Consider the following 26,281-nt stretch of genomic DNA (forward strand, 5'->3'; position numbering starts at 1 on the left):
CCTTCTGAGGCAGAGAATTCCACAGATTTACAACTCTCTTTGACTGAAAAAGCTTTTCCTCATCTCCGTTCTAAATGGCCTACCCCTTATTCTTAAACTGTGGCCCCTGGTTCTGGACTCCCCCAACATTGGGAACATGCTTCCTGCCTCTAGCGTGTCCAACCCCTTAATAATCTTATATGGATGGGTGACGTTGCAGGCTGGGAAGAAGGGTCTTCCAGAGAGGATGCCTGACCCACAGAGTTAACCCAGTGCTTTGAATCCTAATTTTAAGATGTGTCCGTGCCACATTTAGGTCCGGAGCTGTAAGGCAGCAACTCTGCCGCTGCGCCCGAAACATAAGTTGTTACATTGAAAAACATAAAATGTGGAGCGGGTGAAAAGAAAGACGGTAAATTGTTATCCAGACGGCAGATTAAGGAAACAAGTACTAAGAGATCAATTAAAAAAAAATGCTTTTTCAGAAAACCTACTTGGCATCAGGAGACTCGGGCATTGCATCATTAAAATTCAGCTTGGTCGAACCTTCCATTGACATGGTCGAAGAGGAATCCGTAAGGGTGGAACACTCCGACTCCTCTGTAAGGGAACACCTGGCATTTAGACACAGCTACTTAAATGTCATTTAAAAAAAACATGGTATTGAAAGCAGCCCCTTGATTATATCTTTGAAAGGGACAGGGCTGAGGAGTGTTGTGCAACTTTATATGTTATCTGTCAGCAAAACTAATTTTAAGTTGAAGAAACAAGGAACTGCAGGTGCTGGTTTGCAAAAAAGTGCTGGAGTAACTCAGCAGGTCATTGGATGGGTGACGTTGCAGGCTGGCAGAAGGGTCTTCCAGAGAGGAGGCCTGACCCACTGAGTTAATCCAGTACTTTGTATCCGAATTTTAGGATGTGTCCATACCACATTTAGGTCCAGTTTTGTAAACATAGCAAATAAACGATTACAGAATTATTATAGCATGTGTAGGAAAGAACTGCAGGTCAAGGTAGGAGAGATGGATAATATAATAATAATATATTCCTTTATTTGTCCCACACCGGGGAAATTTGCAGTGTTACAGCAGCAAAGTGGATAGTAAGAGACATTCATTATAAATAAAAATTAAGATAAGGATTATTGTCATCTTTTACTGTGTTTTTTGTTACTGTTACTGTTAACTGGTCTGCTGGGAGCAGTGCTGGTTGTGCAGTCTCACAGCAGCGGGAAGGAAGGACCTCCTATATCTCTCCTTCACGCACTTGGGGTGAAGGAGTCTGTCACTGAAGGAGCTACTCAGTGCAGTGACAGTGTCCTGCATGGGGTGGGAGTCGTTGTCCAGCAGCGATGTTAGCTTTGCCATCATCCTCCTCTCTCCCACCGCCTGCACTGAGTCGAGATGGCAACCCAGGACAGAGCTGGCCTTCCTGACCAGCTTGTCGAGTCTCTTCCCCTCCGCTGCTGAGATGCTGCTGCTCCAGCAGACCACTCCATAGAAAATGGCTGATGCCACCAGTGTTGTAGAAGGTCCTTAGGAGTGCCCCCTGCACTCCAAAGGACCCGAGTCTCCTCAGCAGATACAGTCTGCTCTGGCCCTTTTTGTACAGTGCATTGATATTTTCGGTCCAGTCAAGTTTATTGTTAAGGTAAACACCCAGGTACTTATAAGAGAGTCCACTCTCCCGATGTACATTCCCTGGCTGTTCACCGGTGTCGGGGGGACGTGGCTGCACCTGCGGAAATCCTCCACCATCTATGGTGAGTTAAAGAGTGTAAGAAAGAACTGTGGATGCTGGTTTAAATCGAAGGTAGACACAAAACGCTGGAGCAACTCAGCGGTACAGGCAGCATCTCTGGAGAGAAGGAATGGGCGGCGTTTCGGGTCGAGACCCTTCTTCAGACGTTATTATGGCGTAGCTGCAAGCCTAATCAAATCTGTCAGCTCTGTGCAATAGTTAACTGATCAACCCCTGAGATTTTCTCCTATTACCGCGGCACGGTGGCGCAGCGGTAGAGTTGCTGCCTTACAGCGAATGCAGCGCCTGAGACTCAGGTTCGATCGTGACTACGGGCGCCGTCTGTACGGAGTTTGTACGTTCTCCCCGTGACCTGCGTGGGTTTTCTCCGAGATCTTCGGTTTCCTCCCACTCCAAAGACGTACAGGTATGTAGGTTAATTGACTGGGTAAATATAAAAATTGTTCCTAGTGTGTGTAGGATAGTGTTAGTGTGCGGGGTGGCGCGGACTTGGTGGGCCGAAGGGCCTGTTTCCACGCTATATCTCTAAATCTAAATCTACTCTGGGTAAAAAAACTCTGCATTTACCTCTCCATTTATCTATTCCTCTCATGATCTTGTATACCTCTACAAGACAGAAACATAGAAAATAGATGCAGGAGGCGGCCATTTGGACCTTCGAGCCAGCATGGCCATTCATTGTGATCATGACTGATCATCCACAATCAGCCTGCATTCTCCCCATACCCCTTGATTCCGCTAGCCCCTAGAGCTCTATCTAGCTCTCTTTTAAATTCATCCAGTGAATTGGCCTCTACTGCCTTCTGTGGCAGAGAATTCCACAAATTCACAACTTTCTGGGTGAAAACATTTTTTCTCATCTCAGGTTTAAATGGCCTCCCCTTTATTCTTAAGACTGTGGCCCCTGGTTCTGGACTCCCCCAACATTAGGAACATTGCTCTAATTTTGCCCACTAATCTCCTGTGTGGGACCTTATCAAAGGCTTTCTGGAAGTCCAGATACACTATCTCCACTGGCTCCCCTTCATCCATTTTACTTGTCACATCCTCAAAAAATTACAGAAGATTAGTCAAGCAGGATTTCCCCTTCATAAATCCATGCTGACTTGGACCAATCCTTTTACTGCTATCCAAATGTGTCGTTATTACTCTTTAATAATTGACTCCAGCATCTTCCCCACCACCGATGTCAGGCTAACTGGTCTATAATTCACCGTTTTCTCTCTCGTTCCTTTCTTGAAAAGTGGGATAACATTAGCTACCCTTCAATCCACAGGAACTGATCCTGAATCTATAGAACATTAGAAAATGATCACCAATGCGTCCACAATTTCTAGAGCCACCTCCTTGAGTACCCTGGGATGCAGACCATCAGGCCCTGGGGATTTATCAGCTTTCAGTCTCATCAGTCTACCCAATATTATTTCTCGCCTAATGCAAATTTCTTTCAGTTCCTCTGTCCTCTAGTACATCTGGGAGATTGTTTGTGTCTTCCTTAGTGAAGACAGATCCAAAGTACCTGTTCAATTCTTCTGCCATTTCCTTGTTCCCCATAATAATTCCACCTGTTTCTGCCTTCAAGGGACCCACATTTGTCTTTACAAATCTTTTTCTCAACATACCTAAAGAAGCTTTTACTATCCTTCTTTATATTCTTGGCCAGCTTACCCTCGTACTTCATCCTTTCAGGCCGTATTGCCCTTTTTGTTACCTTCTGTTGTCCTTTTAGTTTCCCAATCCTCTGGCTTCCCGCTACTCTTTGCTATGTTATACACCTTTTCTTTTAGTTTTATTCCATACTCAACTTCCCTTGTCAGCCACGGTTGCCTCTTACTCCCCTTAGAATCTTTCTTCCTCTTTGGAATGAAATAATCCTGCATCTTCTGGATTATGCCCAGAAATTCCTGCCATTGCCGTTCCACCGTCATTCCTGCTAGGATCCTTTTCCAGTCGACCCTGGCCAGCTCCTCTCTCCTGCCTTCATAGTCCCCTTTGTTCAACTGCAACACTGACACTTCTGATTTAACCTTCTCCCTCTCAAATTGCAGATTAAAATTTATCATATTATGTGGAATTCTCTGCCTCAGAAAGCAGTGGAGGCCAATTCTCTGAATGCATTCAAGAGAGAGCTCTTAAGGATAGCGGAGTCAGGGGGTGTGGGGAGAAGGCAGGGATGGGGTACTGATTGAGAATGATCAGCCATGATCACATTGAATGGCGGTGCTGGCTCGAAGGGCCGAATGGCCTACTCTTGCACCTATTGTCTATTGCTTATTGATCACTACCTCCTAGCTGTTCCTTTACTTTGAGTTCCCTTATTAAATCTGGTTCATTAGACAACACTAAATCCAGAATTGCCTTCTCTCTTGCAGGCTCCAGTACAAGCTTCTCCAAGAAACCATCTCGGAGGCACTCTACAAACTCCCTTTCTTGGGGTCCAGAACCAACCCAATTGTCCCAGTCTACCTGCATATTGAAATCTCCCATAACCAGAATAGACCCTATATCCAGGCTACTGTTTGGGGGCCTGTAGATAACTACCATCAGTGTCTTCTTACCTTTACAATTCCTCAATTCTATCCACAGTGACTCTCCCTCGTCAGTCCCTATGTCACCCCTCGCAAGGGACTGAATTTCATCCCTCACCAACAGAGCCATCCCACCTCCTCTGCCCACCTGCCTGCCCTTTCTATAGGACGTATAACCCTGAATGTTCAGTTCCCAGCCCTGATCCTCCTGCAGCCACGTCTCTGTAATCCCCACAATGTCATATCTACCAATCTCTGACTGAGCCTCGAGCTCATCCACTATACTTCTTATACTTTGCGCATTCATATATAATACTTTTAATCCATAACTCACCTCACCTTTCACACCGATTCCTATTTCACTTAGCCATACTCTCCTCTCCCTTTGTGAGTTTTCTGACCCATTAATTCTGGTGTCTTTCTTAACTTTTCCTATACTCTTTTCCTTTAACTCCATCCTTGTATTTCCAATTTGTCTCCCCTCTCCCCCCCCTCCCCCTCCTGCCAGAATGCTGGTCCCCCACATGTTAAGGTGCACCCCATCCCTTTTGTACAATTCACCTTTACCCCAAAACAGATCCCAGTGGTCTAAGAATCTAAATCCCTGCTCCCTGCACCAGCTCCTCAGCCACACATTCAGATCCCCTATCTCCCTGCTCCTGTCCTCTCCAGCACGAAGAACTGGAAGCAAACCAGAGATAACCACCCTGGAGGTCCTGCTTTTCAGCCTTCTTCCGAGCTCTCTAAAATCACGCTGCAGAATCTCTTTCCTCGTCTTCCCAGCTTCATTTGTGCCGACATGCATTACTACCACTTCCGGCTGCTCACCTTCACCCTTGAGGATGCCCTGACGTCCTGGATCCTGACACCCTTCATCCTCCTGCACACCAAGGAGGAAAGTCCTTGCCTGCTCAACCTCCCCCTATAGCTCGGGCCCTCGAGTCCTGGCAACATCCTCGCAAATCTTCGCTGCGCCCTTGCCAGCTTGGCAACATTTATCCGATAACATGGTGACCAAATCGGAACACAATGCTCCAAATGCGGCCTCACCAATATCTTATACAACTGTAACGTGACCTCTCAAAGATAGACAGAGTGCTGGAGTTACTGGGCGGGTCAGGCAGATGTTTCGGGGCGGGTCTCTTCTTGTAACAGAAGGTGGGGGGGAGGGGGGGGTGAAGAGCTGGAGGGGAGAAAAGACTAGGGACTAATCAGGGCTGGCCACCAATTACCTCAGGCAGGGTGGTGCCTGATAAGCCAAAAGTTGCTTAAGGAATTTGGAACAAAGTTAAGCAATTTATTACAACAGCTACAGAAACAATTCATGCAAAGCTGAAGTTTGTAGAGCAGAGCCAAAACATAGGAACGTTATTAAAGAACATGAAGAACCAGATTTACCATCATAGTCCTGGCTGCTGGCTTCTTCCAGGCCATCGGCAAACTCCTCCCCTTCAAGGTCCACACTGCTAAGGAACAGAAAACAATTTAGCTGGTTTGCACCGGAACATTACACTATTAGTTATCCCCAACCTTTTCTTTCTTCCGCACAATACTCTTGAAAAACACGAGGGAAACTCTGTGGCTGGCAGCAACAACCACAAGGGAGAGAAATGATTTTTGATATCTTAGAATTTTTATGCAGGGGTTCCCTGAGACATGAAAATTATTTCAAGGGTTCCGCAAGGGTAAAAAGGTTGAGAAACGCTGCTTTAGAGGAAGCGTGGAAACAGGCCTTTCGGCCCACCGAGTCCAGGCTAACTAGCGTTCACCCTATAGCCGAGCACTGTCTTACACACTGGGGGACAATTTACAATTTTCTGAAGCCAATTAACCTGCAAACCTGTACATTTATGGAGTGTGGGAGGAAACCGGAGCAACTGGAAAAAACCCCACGTGGTCACAGGCAGAACGTACAAACTCCGTATGGACAGCACCTGTAGTCAGGATTGAACTTGGATCTCTGACGCTGTAAGACAGCAACTCTACCACTGCGCCACCGTGCCGCCCAAAGTTACCCAGTGAGAAAATATACTCATGCTAATATTTGTAGAGAGCAGTCAAGCACACTGTTCACTTTTTCTCAAATAGTTTGGCTTGCTATTTTAGAAAAAACACATGCTTCAAGCACTAATATACGTTGCAATAAGAACATTATCTTCATCCGGCGACACGTTTTAATTAGACTTGAGTTTGAGTTTTGTTTCTTGTCATGTTGCGTGAAATCCAGTCAGTGGAAAGAAAATACATGATTACAATCGAGCCACCCGCAGTGTACAGATACAAGATAAAGGGAATAATGTTTAACATTTAGTGCAAGATAAAGGCCAATCATAGATAATCAGAGGGTCGCAATGAGGTAGATAGTAGCACAGGACCACTCTCTAGTTGTTGGTAGGACCGTTCAGTTGCCTGATAACAGCTGGGAGGAAACTGTCCCTGAATCTGGACCCGTGTGTTTTCTACACTTCTACGATGGACAGGATGAACATTGTTCTGACTTTTAAAATATATCAAACAGATTGAACATGCCCCAGAACATTTTTCCACCTCTTTCATTGAGAAAGTGACTTGTGGGCAAAAATTGTTCCATTATTGCCAGCTACGCAAAAATCAGCTTGATTCTTGGCAGGCGAATTGTTTGCTGGGAAGGGTAAGTTAAGGCATCAAAGTTAAGGCTGATCGCAGATGCACACACAGTTTGTTGACGGATATGTTTGAACTGTGAGTAGGAATGGTAACTTTGCACCACAGTTTAGATTAGTTTAGAGATACAGCGCGGAAACAGGCCGTTCGGCCCACATAGTCCACGCCGCCCAGCGATCCCCGCACACTAGCATTATCCTACACGGATTTACAATTCTTATGGAAGCCAATTAACCGACAAACCTGCACATCTTTGGAGTGCGGGAGGAAACCGGAGCGCCCGGATAAAACCCACGCAGGTCACGGGGAGAACGTACAAACTCCGTACAGACAGCACCCGTCACCAGGATCAAACCCCGGTCTCTGGTGCAGTGCAGCTGCCATGTGTTGTAATCACAGTCGAGATTGTGATCACAGGACCACCACTTCAAAGTGTAAAACCAGTACACGTGGCAAATGTTTGCAGCAATGACTTTCTCTGACAGCACACTGGCAAATAGGCACAAATAGGGAAACAGTTTAAGTGACTTAAATACTTACTCTGAGCCTTGAGAACTGGCCCCGTTCTTGGATCTTTCTGTCTCTTTCACGGCTTTACTCGCAGGCCTGAGTTGCATGGCAGCTATCTGTAACGTGAGGGAGCTAATGTTCATCTTCGGGGCCGAGAGAGAGAACCGCTTCTTCGTTTGGTCGGGTACTTGTTGCCAGCCAGTGGGCCCTGGAAGACTGATGGGGCTGTGATTCTGGATATGTACATTGGTGGACAAAACACCGAGCGGCGTTTTATTGCCACTAGCCACGGCATTCTCTTTACTCGGACTGCTTTCTTTAACCAGAGGTTCCAAATTACAATTGGCGTACACATACTCAGACTTAAAGGCTGTGAGATTTGGCATAGTTCTTTTAAATGTTCCTCCAGTACCGTTGTACAGTCCGTTTTGAAGTTGAATACCATGGGAAGACAAGGCTTCAGTTTCTTTTGAAAAAGTCACACATCGCTCGTGCACGCTATTCTTGGGAAGGCGGTCTTCTGATAGCCTTTTCACGGCTTCGTTAAACTTGATTTCTGGGTCACCGGGAATGCACTTGGTTAGCTTGATCGCACTCTTCAAGTTAACGCAGGGCTGTTCGCTCTGATGGGAGGCTTTAACCTCGGTGTTACCGTGAACGGGGCTTCCAGGTGGTCCCTTGGGGATGCCACCATTGGGTTTCGCCCAGTTATCCATGTCTCCAAGCTCATTGGTGCCGCACATCGGAGGGGTTTTGGAGCACTTGTCCCATTTCTGGTGCAAAGGTACTTTGGCACTGGTGGGCCTCATGAATGCGTTCGTGTTTAGCACCGGCTTGCGATACAGCGGCGTCGATTTCCCCGCGTGACTCAGGTTGTTTTTGACTGCGGGCGCCATGTTGTAGACCGCACTGTGGGAATTATCGTGCTGGGAAATCAGAGAAATGGAACCGTTGGGTTTCATCAGACTGTCGCAAGAGATGGCCCGGGAAGGGAGCGAATGGACATATCCATTAACGTACGAAATTGAATTTGTTCTATTTCCCAGCCCGCTCAGCCGCGAGCCGAGAGACTCGAGTCTCTGGTAGGATCTGTAGCCGTGACTAGTTCGATCGTGGATCGAGGAGGGCTCAAAACGGCTGACCAATATGTTAGAATGGAAACTGTTGAGGGAACCAGGCATTATGACCCTGCTCTTACCTCCTGCCATGGAGGGATAGGGCTGAGAAGCAACATAGGGAGTTGTGCCGGAGCAAGTATTTGGTTTCCTGACAGGGACAATCACATTGTAGCCATCCCATTCCCATAGTGGATGCTGGGCAATGGAATAAGATGGCCTGCTCTCCTGTGTTTGAACGATATTGAAGGATTTTGTGTTGAAGCTCAACGGACTCTTGCAGTAGGTTTTGGAACAGGTGTCTGTGGAACACTCCTCACTCTTGGGCGAGGCCATGAAATGCCATTTTTTTTCACCACATAAGCAAATGCAATGGAGGCTGTGCAACTGGAAGACAACGGGAGAAAACAAGTCCCTTCACTGAACCTGAAAAACAAAAGGGAAACATTAGCGCCGAATGATGGATAAGCAGTATATTAAGACACAAATGCACTTTCTACCTGAAAACACTTAATGCATGAAGCACAATAACTCAGTGTATGATATTTAATGAGGCAAACTAGTACACGGATTGCATGTAGGAGAGAGAATACCGTGGCTCGATCCTGACCTCGGATGCTGTCTGTGTGGAGTTTGCACATTATAGACAATAGACAATAGGTGCAGGAGGAGGCCATTCGGTCCTTCGAGCCAGCACCACCATTCAATATGATCATGGCTGATCATTCTCAATCAGTACCCCGTTCCTGCCTTCTCCCCATACCCCCTGACTCCGCTATCCTTAAGAGCTCTATCTAGCTCTCTCTTGAATGCATTCAGAGAAATGGCCTCCACTGCCTTCTGAGGCAGAGAATTCCACAGATTCACAACTCTCTGACTGAAAAGGTTTTTCCTCATCTCAGTTCTAAATGGCCTACCCCTTATTCTTAAACTGTGGCCCCTGGTTCTGGACTCCCCCAACATTGGGAACATGTTTCCTGCCTCTAACGTGTCCAACCCCTTAATAATCTTATACGTTTCGATAAGATCTCCTCTCATCCTTCTAAATTCCAGTGTATACAAGCCTAGTCGCTCCAGTCTTTCGACATATGACAGTCCCGCCATTCCGGGAATTAACCTAGTAAACCTACGCTGCACGCCCTCAATAGCAAGAATATCCTTCCTCAAATTTGGAGACCAAAACTGCACACAGTACTCCAGGTGCGGTCTCACTAGGGCCCTGTACAACAGCAGAAGGACCTCTTTGCTCCTATATGGTGGATGATGGATAAGCAGTATATTTAGACACAAATGCACTTTCTACCCAAAAACACTAAATGCATGGAGCACATAAGTCAGTGTATGATATTCAATGAGGCAAACTAGTACAAGGATCGCATGTAGGAGAGAGAATACCGTGGCTCGATCCTGACCTCGGATGCTGTCTGTGTGGAGTTTGCACATTCTCCCTGTGACTGCGTGGGTTTTCTCTGGTTTCCTCACACATCCCAAAGGCATGCGGATTTGGAGGTTAATTGGCTTCTGTAAATTGTCTCTGGAATGTTGGGAGTGAACATGCAACTAGTACGAACGGCTCATCGATGGTCGGTTCAGACTCGATGGGCTTGTTTCCATGCTGTTTCTAAACTAAACTAACTAGATTTGAACCATGTTAACAGCTCACATCGCGTTCTCTTTAATGAGTAAATCACCTGGAACTCCCATTTTCCTATCCCTCGACCAGCCAGAAATAGAAATCAATTAAATCCCAGAACTGTTCAAAGTAAGGTTTAGTTAGTTTAGTTTAGAGATACAGTACAGAAACAGGCTCTTTGGCCCACCAAGACTGCACCAACCAGCGATCCCCGCACACTAACTCAACCCTACACACACTGGGGTCAAAATTTTACATTTTTACCAAGCCATTTAACCTACAAACTTGTATGCATTCAAGAGAGAGCTAGATAGAGCTCTTAAGGATAGCAGAGTATGGGGAGAAGGCAGGAACGGGGTACTGATTGAGAATGATCAGTCACGATCACATTGAATGGTGGTGCTGGCTCGGAGGGCCGAATGGCCTACTCCTGCACCTATTGTCTATTGTCGTTGGTGTGGGAGGAAACCGGAGCATCCGGAGAAAACCCATGCGGTCACACAGAGAACGTACAAGCTCCCTACAGACAAGCACCCGCAGTCAGGGTCGAACCCGGGTATCTGGCGCTACAAGGCAGTAGCTCTACCGCTACGCCACCGTGTTCAGCAAGGCAATTGATGATGGGTGATGTCAGGGCCATCATTCAAAGTAAAGGATTCTCATTATAGACAATAGACAAGGGACAATTGTATAGAGGGATTAGATATTTGCCAAATCCTTCTGTTTAGTCCACATGCTGACTCCGAACCTCCAATCATCTACCACTTTCTTTCTCGAGGTTACTCCCTGTTCTGACCCATCTTATGACTCCAACACTGTTCCAAGAAAAACCAATGCAAGTTCAAGGGCATTTCATCTTCTGCCTAGGTGCAACTAAGTATTGAATTCAACACTTTCAGGTAAGACATCTTCTTTGTGTGTATTAATGTGTGTATCAATATTAACTCAGTTTTTCCTTGGTCCACAGTTGCTGTCCAAGTGGCTGAATGTCACAGATCAATAGGCACCACAGAAGCATAAGAAAATAACTGCAGATGCTGGTACAAATCAAAGGTATTTATTCACAAAATGCTGGAGTAACTCAGCAGGTCAGGCAGCATCTCAGGAGAGAAGGAATGGGTGACGTTTTGGGTCGAGACCCTTCTTCAGACTGATGTCAGGGGGGCAGGACAAAGGAAGGATATAGGTGGAGACAGGAAGAGTGGGAGATCTGGGAAGGGGGAGGGGAAGGGAGGGACAGAGGAACTATCTAAAGTTGGAGAAGTCAATGTTCATACCGCTGGGCTGCAAGGTGCCCAGGCGAAATATGAGGTGCTGTTCCTCCAATTTCCGGTGGGCCAAACTATGGCACTGGAGGAGGCCCATGACAGAACGGTCAGACTGGGAGTGGGAGGGGGAGTTGAAGTGCTCAGCCACCGGGAGATCAAATTGGTTAACGCGGACCGAGCGCAGGTGTTGACCGAAGCGATCGCCGAGCAAGTCTCATAAGACTCATAAGAAAGAAGCAAGTCTGCATATGCTATCAACCTTTACACTAATCCTATATTAATCGCACTTTTAAATTTCCCCCCATTCTTATCAACTCCTCCCAGTTTCTACCACTCACCTAAGCACGAGGGACAATTTACATAGGCCTAACCCTAATCCACCGTGGAGAATCTTCACTCGAACAACTGCAGCAGTTCTAAAGGGAAGCTTACCATCACATGCTTTAGGGCAAAATATGCTGGTTTCGAAAAGAACTGAAAGATTCCGAAAAATGTGAACATCGAGACGTATCCACGGAAGGACACAAAGCGCTGGAGTAACTCAGTGGGTCAAGCAACATCCCTGGAGAGCATGGATAGATGATGTTTCAGGTTGGGACACTTCTTACTAAACAATGATTAATCAACTAAATTTCAGACTAAAGACAAGACACAAAGAGCTCGATAACTCTGCAGGTCAGACAGTGTCCGCACAGACAGCACCTGTAGCCAGGATAAAACCCGGGTCTCTGGCACTGTAAGGTAGCAACTCTACCGCTGCACTACTGTGCCACCTTCTACCACTGCACCACTGTGCCACAGGTTGAACCCTGCTGTGTGAATATTCTGCTTCGAGTCATAGAGTGATACAGCGCGGAAACAGGCCCATGGGCCCAACTTGCCCACACCGGCCAACATGTCCCAACTACATTAGTACCACCTGCCCGTGTTTTTTCCATATCCCTCTAAACCTATCCTATCCATGAGTAAGAAAGAACTGCAGATGCTGGTTTAAACCGAAGATTTAAACCATCTTCGTTAACAGGTCCTATCCACGTTAACAGGTCCTATCCATCTGTCTAACTGTTTCTTAAATGTTGGTATAGTCCCTGCCCCAACTACCTCCTCTGGCTGTTCGTTCCATACACCCACCACCCTTTGTGTGAAAAAGTTGCCCCTCAGGTTCCTATTATATCTTTTCCCCTTCACCTTAAACCCATGTCCTCTGGTTATCACATTGATGAAGAATTACAGATAGCAGCTCTGCAACAATAAGCACTTCACATCTGACCTTTGGGTAGGGATGAGTTTCCATGGAAGAAACATTTATGCAAATGAAAAACTGGGTTCCGGCATACGCTCTACTGAATTATGTACTTTCTTTTGTGTTTTGTTAGGGTAATGCAACGCAAGTTGTGTAATGCAATGCAAGTTGTATAATGCACACAGTTTTCTTTATTACTGCAAAAAAAAAAAACACTAATCGGTCGGTCCTACAAGGAATATGGTGAGCATCCATATGAATCAATGAAGACTCTTAAGTCAAAGGAGCTCCTTTCTTTTTAACCAAGATAAAAACACCATGACTTACTTAACTGATCCATTTCCTCAGTCCCCACTCCACCAGCATTTAAAAGGCATGCTGGTCGTATAAATTAAGCCTTGGGCAACTAATCCTTGTTCAAGTTCTGTTGCATCTTGACATTTACAAGTTAACCTCACCCGCATTATGAAATAAACGTTCTAACCACAATAGCTTGCAGGAGATTTGCATTCACACGCTTTGCATGCACGCTATAGACAATAGACAATAGGTGCAGGAGGAGGCCATTCGGCCCTTCGAGCCAGCACCGCCATTCAATGTGATCATGGCTGATCATTCTCAATCAGTACCCCGTTCCTGCCTTCTCCCCGTACCCCCTGACTCCGCTATCCTTAAGAGCTCTATCTAGCTCTCTCTTGAATGTTTTCAGAGAATTGGCCTCCACTGCCTTCTGAGGCAGAGAATTCCACAGATTCACAACTCTCTGACTGAAAACGTTTTTCCTCATCTCAGTTCTAAATGGCCTACCCCTTATTCTTAAACTGTGGCCCCTGGTTCTGGACTCCCCCAACATTGGGAACATGTTCCCTGCCTCTAACGTGTCCAACCCCTTAATAATCTTATGAACAATTCTGGATTCAAAACTACCACTTCACAAACTTGAACACACATTAAAACGCATAGAAAGAATGGGTGCCAGATGCCACACAAAACTGAGTATTAAAAAGACTGTTACCTATCTGTTCCAGTTTTCTGATGCAAATCGTGAAAGGGAAAATACATCAACAAAAATTAGTTGGTAGACACAATAAGCTGGAGTAACTCAGGGGGACAGGCAGCACCTCTGGAGAGAAGGAATGGGTGACGTTTCGGGTCGAGATCCTTCTTCAGACTGATGTCAGGGGAGGGGGTGGGACAGATAGAATGTAGTTGGAGACAGTAAGACTAGTGGGAGAACTGGGAAGGGGATGGAGAGAGAAAGCAAGGGCTTTCTGAAGTTAGAGACCCTTTTTCAGAATGAGAGTCAGCAGAGAGGGAGGCTAGAGATATGGATGGGTAAGGTGTAAAAACGACAGATCAAAGCAGACGATGATAAGGAAATAAAGAAAAGGACGATGTTAGCTGAGGTAAAAGTGACAATGAGGCATACAATCAGTAAAATATCTGTAAAATTAATCAGGAGGACAGTGAATCTAGTCAGTAGGGGAGGGGCGGAGAGAAAGGGAAAACAAGCTACTTGAAGTTAGGGAAATTAATAATCATACAGCTGGATTGTAAGCAGCTCAAGTGAAATATGAGGTGCTGTTCCTCCAATTTGCATAGGCAATCCCTTATCCACTATTTGTTTTTCAAAGGATGACTAAAATCAGCCTAGTTAATCAATTATTGTTAATCAATTGTTGGCAAATAAACTTGACTTGACTTGACTTGGGAATAGAGGAAGGCCAGAATCACAGTGAAATACTGCAGATCCCACAGAAGGCAGTGCTAGGGATTATCATAACCATACAAGAAATACGTTGGTAGGTTTGCATGGAGTCCAGACACAAATTTTGTTCGAAAATAAATACTGCATTGACTTAATTAGGCAAATTCAATCCTTGCAGCATTAGTTTAGAGATACAGCACGGAAACAGGCCCTTCAGCCCACCAATTCCCACCGACCAGTGGTCCCCGCACATTAACACTATCCTACACACACTAGAGACAATTTACATTTACACCAAGCCAATTAGCCTACAAACCTGCACGTGTTTGGAGTGTGGAAGGAAACCCGAACACCCAGAGAAAACCCCCACAGGTCACGGGGAGAATATACAAACAGCACCCCCTAGTCAGGATCGAACCCAGGCCTCTTGCGCTGTAAGGCAGTAGCTCCACTGCTACGCCACCGTGCCGCCCAGCATTGGATAAAATTCAGCAACTCCACATTTCCCATTTATAGACGTCAAAGAAGAAAACAACATAATTAAAACACATGAGTAAAGTTACTGAATGAATGCATGATAATCGGGAAAGACCACAAAAGGATTTTGTTTTCTTTCATTACAACGCTGAACAGACAGAAACAAAATGCAATTGGGATAAAAACTTGGGACAAGCTGCTGACAAGAGTTTCTGCAGGGGCTGGCTGCATAAAAGGGAATCAACATGAATGATCCCTTCCTTCGCTCCTTTCCTTGGCGGCACAGCGGTAGAGTTCCCGCCTTGCAGCGCCAGAGACCCGGTTTCGATTCTGACTACAGGTGCTTGTCTGTACGTTCTCCCGTGACCTGTGTGGGTTTTCTCCAGATGCTCCGGTTTACTTCCCCTCTCCAAAGACGTACAGGTTTGGGGGTTAATTGGCTTGGTGTAATTGTAAATTGTCCATAGTGTCAAGAGTCAAGAGTGTTTTATTGTCATGTGTCCCAGATAGAACAATGAAATTCTTACTTGCTGCAGCACAACAGAATATGTAAACATAGTACACTGTAAACAATATGATAAACTGATAAAAGAAACAAACAATAATAGTTGAATAATAATAATAGTCTCTTGTAGTTCAGAGCTTATTTGAGGTTGTAGTGTTTAATAGCCTGATGGCTGTTGGGAAGAAGCTGTTCCTGAAAACCTTATAGTTTTCAGGCTCCTGTACCTTCTTCCCGATGGCAGGGGTGAAACGAGTGTGTGGCCAGGATGATGTGGGTCTCTGATGATGCTGGCTGCCTTTTTGAGGCAGCGACTCCGATAAATCCCTTCGATGGTGGGGAGGTCAGAGGCGGTGATGGACTGGGCCGTGTTCACAACTGTAGGATAGTGTTAATCTAGAGATACAGCGCAGAAACAGGCCCTTCGGCCCACCGGGTCCGCGCCGCCCAGCGATCCCGCACACTAACACTATCCTACACCCACTAGGGACAATTTTTACATTTGCCCAGCCAATTAACCTACATACCTGTACGTCTTTGGAGTTAACCTGTCCCTAAATACCACCAAGACCAAGGATGGGGGGGTGGGGGAAACCTTTCTCTTTTAGGTCTCTTCCTCACGGCGCGGGGTGCGGCTCGGCCGCGGGGCCTTCCATCGCCCGGTGCGGCTCGGCCGCTGGACTTAACAGTGCCCGGTGCGGCTTGGCTGCGGGGCCTTCCATCTCCCGGTGCGGCTCGGCTGCGGGGCCTAACATCGCTGGTGCGGCTCGGCCGCTGGACTTAACAGTGCCCGGTGCGGCTCGGCCGCGGGGCCTAACATCGCTGGTGCGGCTCGGCCACTGGACTTAACAGTGCCCGGTGCGGCTCGGCCGCGGGGCCTAACATCGCTGGTGCGGCTCGGCCGCTGGACTTAACAGTGCCCGGGCCGCGGGGCCTAACATCGCCCGGCGCGGCTCGGCCGCGGGACTTTTCATCGCTGGTGCGGCTCGGCCGCTGGTCTTAACATCGCCCGGTGCGGCTCGGCCGCGGGGCCTAACATCGTCCGGTGCGGCTCGGCCGCGGGGCCTAACATCGCCCGGTTCGGCCGCGAGACGTCTCAGCGCCCGGTGCGACTCGGCCGCGGGGACTTCCATCCCCTTGCGGGGACTATGCGAGTCGGTCGGGGACGAGCTGTCTGTCCGTGGGCGTGGGGAAGAGAGCGGAAGTTTTGTTGCCTCCATCACAGTGAGGGGTGTTTGGAGTCACTGTGATGGATGTTTGTGTTGGGGTCATGTGTCTTGTGTTCTTTTTTGGTGTGTGACCGCTATGTAGTTTCGTTCGGTACCTTGGTACTGAATGACAAATAAAGCTCTGTTGAACTGAGCTGATCATCAACTTCCGTAGGTCACATAACGGGGAATATGCCCCGATCTCTATCAACGGGGACAGTGTGGAGAGAGTGTCCAGCTTCAAGTTTCTGGGCACTCACATTTCGGAGGACCTAACATGGTCCAATAACACTGCTGCGCTGGTCAAGAAGGCACAGCAACGACTGTTCTACCTAAGAACACTGAAAAAGTCTGGTCTACCCCAACAGCTGCTGACGACCTTCTACCGCTGCACCATAGAGAGCATCCTAACGCATGGCATCCCTGTGTGGTATCTCAGCTGCACGGAGGCAGAAAGGAAAGCTCTACAGCGGGTAGTCCATAGAGCTCAGAGGGCCACCGGAACACAGCTACCAGACTTGGAGGGCATCTACAACACACAATGCCTCAGAAAAGCCACCAGCATCCACAAAGACTCTTCACACCCCTGCAACAGTCTGTTCGAACTTCTGCCATCGGGCAGACGATACAAGGCCTTCTACGCCCGCACCTCCAGACTCAGGAACAGCTTCATCCCCAGGGCCATAGCTGCTATGAACCGGTCCTGCTGAGCCGGATGGTCACAACGCATAGATCAACTTGCACTTTACCCTGTCTAAAACTGTTACAATTGTTTCGTTGGGTTGCTGTTGTCTAAATTACTTAAATTATTGCATCGTATGGGAGGCGCATTCCCAATCTCGTTGTACCCCTGGGTACAATGACAATAAAGATATATTGTATTGTATTGTATTGTATTGTATTAATTTGCAGGAACCGCCGGTCAGCACGGACTCGGTGCGCTGAAGGGCCCCTTTCTGTGCTGTGTCTCTGAACTAAACTAAATTAAACCTAAAACTTACTACAGCTTTGTGGGGGCAATATACCTCTTTGGGTCATTAAAAGTTTTAAGACACTTGAATTTCAGATTCATTTAGTCACATTAATCACCAGGGCACCCACAAAATATTCCAATATATAATAAAACACACAATGGTATCAGCGCCACGGTGGCAGCCTGTGTCCCGGCAGAACAGGTCAAACAGAGCTGGCAATGCGTTTGTACCTTCAAGCTCTGCAATTATGTAAGAGAGCACAATGCACGTGTCATTTTACAAAATGCATTATCCAGAATTTAGTGACAGGTGATCATATGATAGGAGCTTAATAAAACGTAGTTCTAGAAAGGTGCAAATGATTGAGGTGACACACAGGTATTGTATTTTTGTTTAAATTACAGCTAAGCAAAAACTGGTAAATCAAATTATAGCCCATTACTCCAGTGAATGGGGAAGGGCAATATCATGTTCAGTTGCAGGCACAAATAACAATGGAAAACTCTAGCAGGATGTAATACCAGCTGTTCTTCATTGTTCAGAGTGAAAAGTAGAGGTTAGTTAAAAATTTATAACCTGTAAACTTCTGCGAGCATATTACAGCAGTCATAATATTTAGAAGCTTCTATTAACTTCAGATACAAACCCATAACATCTTTAATTATGCATATATCAACACGTGCGTTGTTTCTTTGATTACGACAGTCATCTCTCCCTAACTCTTGAATCTATAATTCCATGAGCTCCGCTGCAAAAGATTCTCATTCAGCTGAACATCTCAATCGCTCAGCTCTATACTAGACCGTCCATAATACAAACATGCACATTTCGTTTGAACCAATTGCTAACAATATTGTAGGTTTGGGTTTAGTATTAACTAGACTAAGTTGGGCCCAAACCTCTCCTGCATTGGTGCAGCACCCTCTCCCCCCCCCCCCCTCCTCAACCCCCCATCCCCCTCGCCTCCCCCTCTTTCCCCCTTCCCCTCCCCCCACACTCCATCCCCCTCATCCTCCCACCTCCCCCTCCCTCCCTAGGAGATAGATTTAAACTTTAAAATGTGAATAACTTTAAAAATACAACACCGATTTCAATGAAACTTCTTCCATTAGCACCAAAGGGACGACGGTGAGTAAGGTGGGCCTAAAATTGTCGCGCTATCGTGTACCATTTTGGCGATAGTTCAGGAACAAACAAACGAACAAACGCGAGTTTTAGTATATAGATAGATATATAGATAGATATATAGATGTCATGTGTACTGAGATACAGCAAAAACCTGTTTGCATTCCATACAGGCATATCATACTGAACACAACTGCAGCGCAAGATAAATAAAAACGGAATGCAGTATACAGTGTTATAGCTGCACAGAATGTGCAGATAAATAAGTGCGAGATAGTTGGAAAGGTCAAGATTTCGTCTTAGCATGTGAGAGGATCATTCCACACTGTGGTACGTCTTTCAAACTTTTGCACCTTCGGCCTGATGGAGAGAGAAGAGAGACTGACCGACCGGGATGGGAGGAATGCTTGATTGGCTGCTTTCCTCGGGTATGGGGAATTGTGGACAGAATGAATGGCAGATACAAAATGTGTTGGGAGGAACTGCAGACGCTGGTTTAAACCGAAGACAAACACAAAAAGCTGGAGTAACTCAGCGGGCCAGGCAACATCTGAAGTTTCGGGTTGAGACCTTTCTTCAGACTGAGAGTCAGGGAAAAGAGATATAGACAGTACTTAGGACAAATGAATGAAAAGCAACAATAATCAAGTAAATGTGGAGCTCACAATGGTCCATTGTTGGCTGAGGGGCAGGTGATAATCAAGGACAATAGACAATAGACAATAGGTGCAGGAGTAGGCCATTCAGCCCTTCGAGCCAGCACCGCCATTCAATGCGATCATGGCTGATCACTCTCAATCAGTACCCCGTTCCTGCCTTCTCCCCATACCCCCTCACTCCGATATCCTTAAGAGCTCTATCCAGCTCTCTCTTGAAAGCATCCAACGAACTGGCCTCCACTGCCTTCTGAGGCAGAGAATTCCACACCTTCACCACTCTCTGACTGAAAAAGTTCTTCCTCATCTCCGTTCTAAATGGCCTACCCCTTATTCTTAAACTGTGGCCCCTTGTTCTGGACTCCCCCAACATTGGGAACATGTTTCCTGCCTCTAATGTGTCCAATCCCCTAATTATCTTATATGTTTCAATAAGATCCCCCCTCATCCTTCTAAATTCCAGTGTATACAAGCCTAATTGCTCCAGCCTTTCAACATACGACAGTCCCGCCATTCCGGGAATTAACCTAGTGAACCTACGCTGCACGCCCTCAATAGCAAGAATATCCTTCCTCAAATTTGGAGACCAAAACTGCACACAGTACTCCAGGTGCGGTCTCACCAGGGCCCGGTACAACTGTAGAAGGACCTCTTTGCTCCTATACTCAACTCCTCTTGTTATGAAGGCCAACATTCCATTGGCTTTCTTCACTGCCTGCTGTACCTGCATGCTTCCTTTCAGTGACTGATGCACTAGGACACCCAGATCTCGTTGAACATCCCCTCTTCCTAACTTGACACCATTCAGATAATAATCTGCCTTTCTATTCTTACTTCCAAAGTGAATAACCTCACACTTATCTACATTAAACTGCATCTGCCATGTATCCGCCCACTCACACAACCTGTCCAAGTCATCCTGCAGTCTTATTGCATCTTCCTCACAATTCACACTACCCCCCAGCTTAGTATCATCTGCAAATTTGCTAATGGTACTTTTAATCCCTTCATCTAAGTCATTAATGTATATCGTAAATAGCTGGGGTCCCAGCACCGAACCTTGCGGTACCCCACTGGTCACTGCCTGCCATTCCGAAAGGGACCCATTTATCCCCACTCTTTGCTTTCTGTCTGTCAACCAATTTTCTATCCATGTCAGTACCCTACCCCCAATACCATGTGCTCTAATTTTGCCCACTAATCTCCTATGTGGGACCTTGTCGATGGCTTTCTGAAAGTCGAGGTACACCACATCCACTGACTCTCCCCTGTCTTCCTAGTTACATCCTCAAAAAATTCCAGTAGATTTGTCAAGCATGATTTTCCCTTCGTAAATCCATGCTGACTCGGAATGATCCTGTTACTGCTATCCAAATGCTCAGCAATTTCGTCTTTTATAATTGACTCCAGCATCTTCCCCGCCACTGATGTCAGACTAACTGGTCTATAATTACCTGTTTTCTCTCTCCCTCCTTTCTTGAAAAGTGGGATAACATTTGCTATCCTCCAATCCACAGGAACTGATCCTGAATCTATAGAACATTGAAAAATGATCTCCAATGCTTCCACTATTTCTAGAGCCACCTCCTTAAGTACCCTGGGATGCAGACCATCAGGCCCTGGGGATTTATCAGCCTTCAGTCCCATCAGTCTACCCAAAACCATTTCCTGCCTAATGTGGATTTCCTTCAGTTCCTCCATCACCCTAGGTTCTCCGGCCCCTAGAACATTTGGGAGATTGTGTGTATCTTTCTCAGTGAAGACAGATCCAAAGTAACGGTTTAACTCGTCTGCCATTTTTTTGTTCCCCATAATAAATTCCCCTGCTTCTGTCTTCAAGGGACCCACCTTTGCCTTGACTATTTTTTTCCACTTCACGTATCTAAAAAAACTTTTGCTATCCTCCTTTATATTATTGGCTAGTTTACCCTCGTACCTCATCTTTTCTCCCCGTATTGCCTTTTTAGTTAACTTTTGTTGCTCTTTAAAAGAGTCCCAATCCTCTGTCTTCCCACTCTTCTTTGCTATGTAATACTTCCTCTCCTTAATTTTTATGCTGTCCTTGACTTCCCTTGTCAGCCACAGGTGTCTCTTACTCCCCTTAGAGTCTTTCCGCCTCTTTTGGATAAATTGATTTTGCAACCTCTGCATTATTCCCAGGAATACCTGCCATTGTTGTTCTACCGTCTTCCCTGCTAGGGCCTCCTTCCAGTCAATTTTGGCCAGCTCCTGCCTCATGCCTCTGTAATCCCCTTTGCTATACTGTAATACTGACACTTCCGATTTTCCCTTCTGCCTTTCCATTTGCAGAGTAAAACTTATCATGTTGTGATCACTGCCTCCTAATGGCTCTTTTACCTCTAGTCCCCTTATCAGATCAGGATCATTACACAACACTAAATCCAGAATTGCCTTCTCCCTGGTAGGCTCCAGTACAAGCTGTTCTAAGAATCCATCTCGAAAGCACTCCAAGGCAATCCATCTCGAAGGAGTCTGGTCAGCATGGTTCACTGGGTTGTGTTCACAACTCTCTGGAATTTCTTATCTGCCTAAGCATGATCCATTGACTTCATTGCCTGCAGACCTATGTTTGGAGAGGGTGGTTAGTGATTTGTGTAAGAAAATAACTGCAGATGCTGGTACAAATCGAAGGTATTTATACACAAAATGCTGGAGTAACTCGGCAGGTCAGGCAGCATCTCAGGAGAGAAGGAATGGGCGACTTTTCGGGTCGAGACCCTTCTTCAGGCTAATGTCAGGGGGGCGAGACAAAGGAAGGATATAGGTGGAGACAGGAAGACAGTGGGAGATCTGGGAAGGTGGAGGGGAAGAGAGGGACAGAGGGACTATCTAAAGTTGGAGAAGTCAATGTTCATACCACTGGGCTGCAAGCTGCCCAGGCGAAATATGAGGTGCTGTTCCTCCAATTTCCGGTGGGACTCACTATGGCACTGTAGTAGGCCCATGACAGAAAGGTCAGACTGGGAATAGGAGGGGGAGTTGAAGTGCTCACCTACCGGGAGATCAGATTGGTTAACGCGGACCGAGCGCAGGCGTTGAGCGAAGCGATCGCCGAGCCTACGTTTGGTTTCGCCGATGTAAAGAAGTTGATATCTGGAGCAGCGGATGCAATAGATGAGGTTGGAGAAGGTGCAGGTGAACCTCTGTCTCACCTGGAACTTAGTGATTTGGTGGGTGGGGATGCTCATAAGCACAGAGCAGAGGGTTCCAGTTTGACACGTGTCAGTAACCACTGCGGAATACCGCAGTCAATTTTGGAAATGTGTAGTCTGCAGCCATGGGATCTAAACTCTCATTTCCACATACTAATAGTTTATGTAACAAGACAAATTGGTTAGAACTCCGCCATTTTGATCAGGAACTAGAGAACCACTTACAATGTCACTCTGGAAATTGACAACTAATAATTAACCGACTGAGTTCCTCCAGCAATTTGTTGTTGCTTAACAATGCTTCTCCATTTCTAAACTCCAAACTCTTTGCAATAGGTCGGCACGGTGACTTCCTTTACAGCGCCAGACACCCGGGTTCGATTCAGACTGCACTGTATGGGGTCACTGTATGGCGCTGTCAATACGGAGTTTGTACGTTCTCCCCGTGGGTTTTCTCCGAGATCTTCGGTTTCCTCCCACACTCCAAAGACGTACAGGTTTGTAGGTTAATTGGCTTGGTATAAATGTCAAATATCCCTAGTCCTTGTAGGACAGTGTTAATGTGCGGGGATCGCTGGTCGGCACGGACTCGGTGGGCTGAAGGGCCTGTTTCCGTGCTCTATCTCTAAATTATACTAAAGTCCAATATGCTATTCGTCTTAATTACTTCTTGCACATGGTTATTTGCAGTCTCCCTCCATTATGATAATAGAAACATAGACATAGAAACATAGAAAATAGGTGCAGGAGTAGGGCATTCGGCCCTTCGAGCGTGCACCGCCATTCAATATGATCATGGCTGATCATCCAACTCAGTATCCCGTACCTGCCTTCTCTCCATACCCCGTGATCCCTTTAGCCACAAGGGCCACATCTAACTCCCTCTTAAATATAGACAATGAACTGGCCTCAACTACCTTCTGAGGCAGTACACCTGGGTGATTTCTCGAACCCAGGTGTACGACTTCACACTTTCCTTTATTAAACTGCATTTGCCAAGTGTTCGCCCACTCCTCATCTCGGCAGGCTCTCCCGTCTACTTTTGTGTCATCAGCAAAGGTGGGATACCATACGCTCTGCCCCTCGCTTTGTTCAGTTTTGATCATCTTACTTTCGGAAGGATGTGGAGGTGGTGGTGGCCGAGGTGGCGGTGGTGGCAGGCATGGCCGGTGGGGACCCAGGTGGTTGGCGTAGCAGTGGTGGCTGGTGTGGAGAGGGTCATTTTTCAAGGGTAGAGGAATCAAGAACTAGTGGGCATAGATTTAAGATCTCCCTCTATCTTCCTATCTCCACCTATATCCTTCCTTTGTCCTGCCCCCCTGACATCAGTCTGAAGAAGGGTCTCGACCCGAAACGTCGCCCATTCCTTCTCTCCCGAGATGCTGCCTGACCTGCTGAGTTACTCCAGTATTTTGTGAATAAATACCTTCGAGCTGCCAGGGGAGGGTAGTTGAGGCAGGTACTATGACAACATTTAAAAAACATTTTTAACAGGCAAATCTGTAATATGTCGACAAACAAAAAAAGCTCCCACTGATTGCAAGATGATATACCCTTACCCTCAGTGGCAGATAGAACTGCTGCACAACATTCGAGGAACACATCAGTCAGCAACTTCACGTGGCCTTGGGCCCCGTGCCAGAGCCTCAGTCAACATGTCCATCCAGTGGTGCGATGGGCATGAAATGTGAAACCGACACCAACATACTCTTGTCGGTAAACAAGTCCATAGAAATTGCTTCAAACAGCAGTCAATTCACCACCTCTAGAGCTTACAACACAATAGCGGAAACTTGACTCAATCGCATTTATTTCCTAACTTCAAAAGAGCAAGCAGGAAACAAATGGCACAAATATGTTTTCCATTCAGTTTCATCAGTTTAAAATATCTGAGCATTTTGAGACCTGATACTCTGTAAAAATGTGTCATTTTTTGTGCTTTGCTGAAACCAAATGTGTTATTGAGCCTCTACGACGACCGACCTGCACTCATACTTTAGTTTTAGTTTAAAGATATAGCGCGGAATCAGGCCCTTCAGACAGCAGTCGACTCACAACCTTTAGAGCTTACAACACAATAGCGGACACTTGACTCAATCGCATTTATTTCCTAACTTCAAAAGAGCAAGCAGGAAACAAATGGCACAAATATGTTTTCCATTCAGTTTCATCAGTTTAAAATATCTGAGCATTTTGAGACCTGATACTCTGTAAAAATGTGTCATTTTTTGCGCTTTGCTGAAACCAAATGTGTTATTGAGCCTCTATGACGACCGACCTGCACTCATACTTTAGTTTTAGTTTAAAGATACAGCGAGGAATCAGGCCCTTCGGACCACGCCGACCAGCGATCCCCGCACACTAACACTATCCTACATACACCAGGGACAAAGCCAATTAGCCTACGTCTGTAGGTCTTCGAAGTGTGGGAGGAAATCGGAGCACTGGGGAAAATCCACGCAGGTCATGGGGAGAACGTGCAAACTCCGTACAGGCAGCACCCATTGTCAGGATCTAATCCGGGTGTCAGGCGCTGTAAGGCAGCAACTCGACCGCTGTGCCACCGTGCCACCCTTCGAGAACCATGCAAGTGACTCATTTAAATCTCTTTTCCACCTGTAAATATCACACTATTTCTTGCTGCACTAGTAATGTTCTCTTTAATATTCTTGTCGCTACAATGCTGTGAACTATGTTCTGCACCCTGCACCTTTCCCGTTGCTGTATATATGGCTTGACTGTATACATGGATAATGTTATCAGATTCGATGAGATAGCATGCAAAACAAAGCTTTTCACTGTACTTCCGTAGATGTGGCAATAATAAACCTAAACTACTTCCCTGCCTGTAAATAAGGGGTAGGCCATTTAGAACTGAGATGAGGAAAAATGTTTTCAGCCAGAGAGTTGTGAATCTGTGGAACTCTATCCCTCAGAAAGCAGTGGAGGCCAGTTCTCTGAATGCATTCAAGAGAGCTAGATAGAGCTCTTAAGGATAGCGGAGTCAGGGGGTATGGGGAGAAGGCAGGGACGGGGTACTGATTGAGAATGATCAGCCATGATCACATTGAATGGCGGTGCTGGCTCGAAGGGCTGAATGGCCTCCTCCTGCACCTATTGTCTATTGTCTACATGGTTCCATTTTAAATAGTTAAGCCACAAAGCTTGGATATGGCAAAGCAATATTCCTGCACGCATGCTTATACATATTTTAGTTATCTTTCACCTACATTCATGCATATTATGAAGCCTTGTACAGTCAATGACATTGGTAAGTATTCTAAAACGATACCCATATAACTGCTTTATTGCAGTTGTGCAAGTATATAGATGTTATAAAATGAAAGCATACACTTAGCCGTACAACAAACAACTAAACTTTTGCCGAAACATTTTGGCCTCCTAGGTGATCGCTTTGCCCGAGTTCTGTCCACTGTGACCATTGTCATCTCCCGATCACCATCCATTTTAATTGCCCCCTTTTATATCGACTTTGTCATCGCAGCCAAGGTGAGGCCAAATGCAAAACTAGAGAAACAGCACTTCTGAGTTACTCCAGCTTTTTGTGTCTATCTTCGGTTTAAACCAGCATCTGCAGCTCCTTCCTACACTTCACCTGGGTGGTCAACAACCCAAAGGCATGAACATTGAATTCCAGGTAACCACAACCCCTCTCTCCTTCTATCTACCCTGGTCCTTTTTCCCACCTTATTCCACAGCCTTTTATCATCTTATTTCTTCGGCTTCCTCTTGCCCACACAGTTCTCCCACTGGATCT

The 26,281-nt window shown here is 46.3% G+C and overlaps 1 protein-coding gene across 3 annotated transcripts in view; it reads right to left on the minus strand.

Annotated features, from left to right (window-relative positions):
* ttll4 (tubulin tyrosine ligase-like family, member 4) overlaps positions 1-26,281 on the minus strand; it is a 100,908-nt gene that overhangs the window by 53,755 nt on the left and 20,872 nt on the right. For all 3 annotated transcript variants that reach the window (XM_078403279.1, XM_078403276.1, XM_078403277.1), the window contains exons 2-4: positions 7,452-8,962; positions 5,667-5,734; positions 474-579 (exon numbers count right to left, since the gene is read on the minus strand). In XM_078403279.1, coding sequence (XP_078259405.1) covers positions 474-579; positions 5,667-5,734; positions 7,452-8,872 — 1,595 coding nt within the window. In that variant the 5' untranslated portion in view covers positions 8,873-8,962. The remainder of the gene's footprint in view (positions 1-473; positions 580-5,666; positions 5,735-7,451; positions 8,963-26,281) is intronic.

This window comes from Rhinoraja longicauda, chromosome 8 (genome assembly GCF_053455715.1).
Source record: "Rhinoraja longicauda isolate Sanriku21f chromosome 8, sRhiLon1.1, whole genome shotgun sequence".
Lineage (NCBI taxonomy): Eukaryota > Metazoa > Chordata > Chondrichthyes > Rajiformes > Arhynchobatidae > Rhinoraja > Rhinoraja longicauda.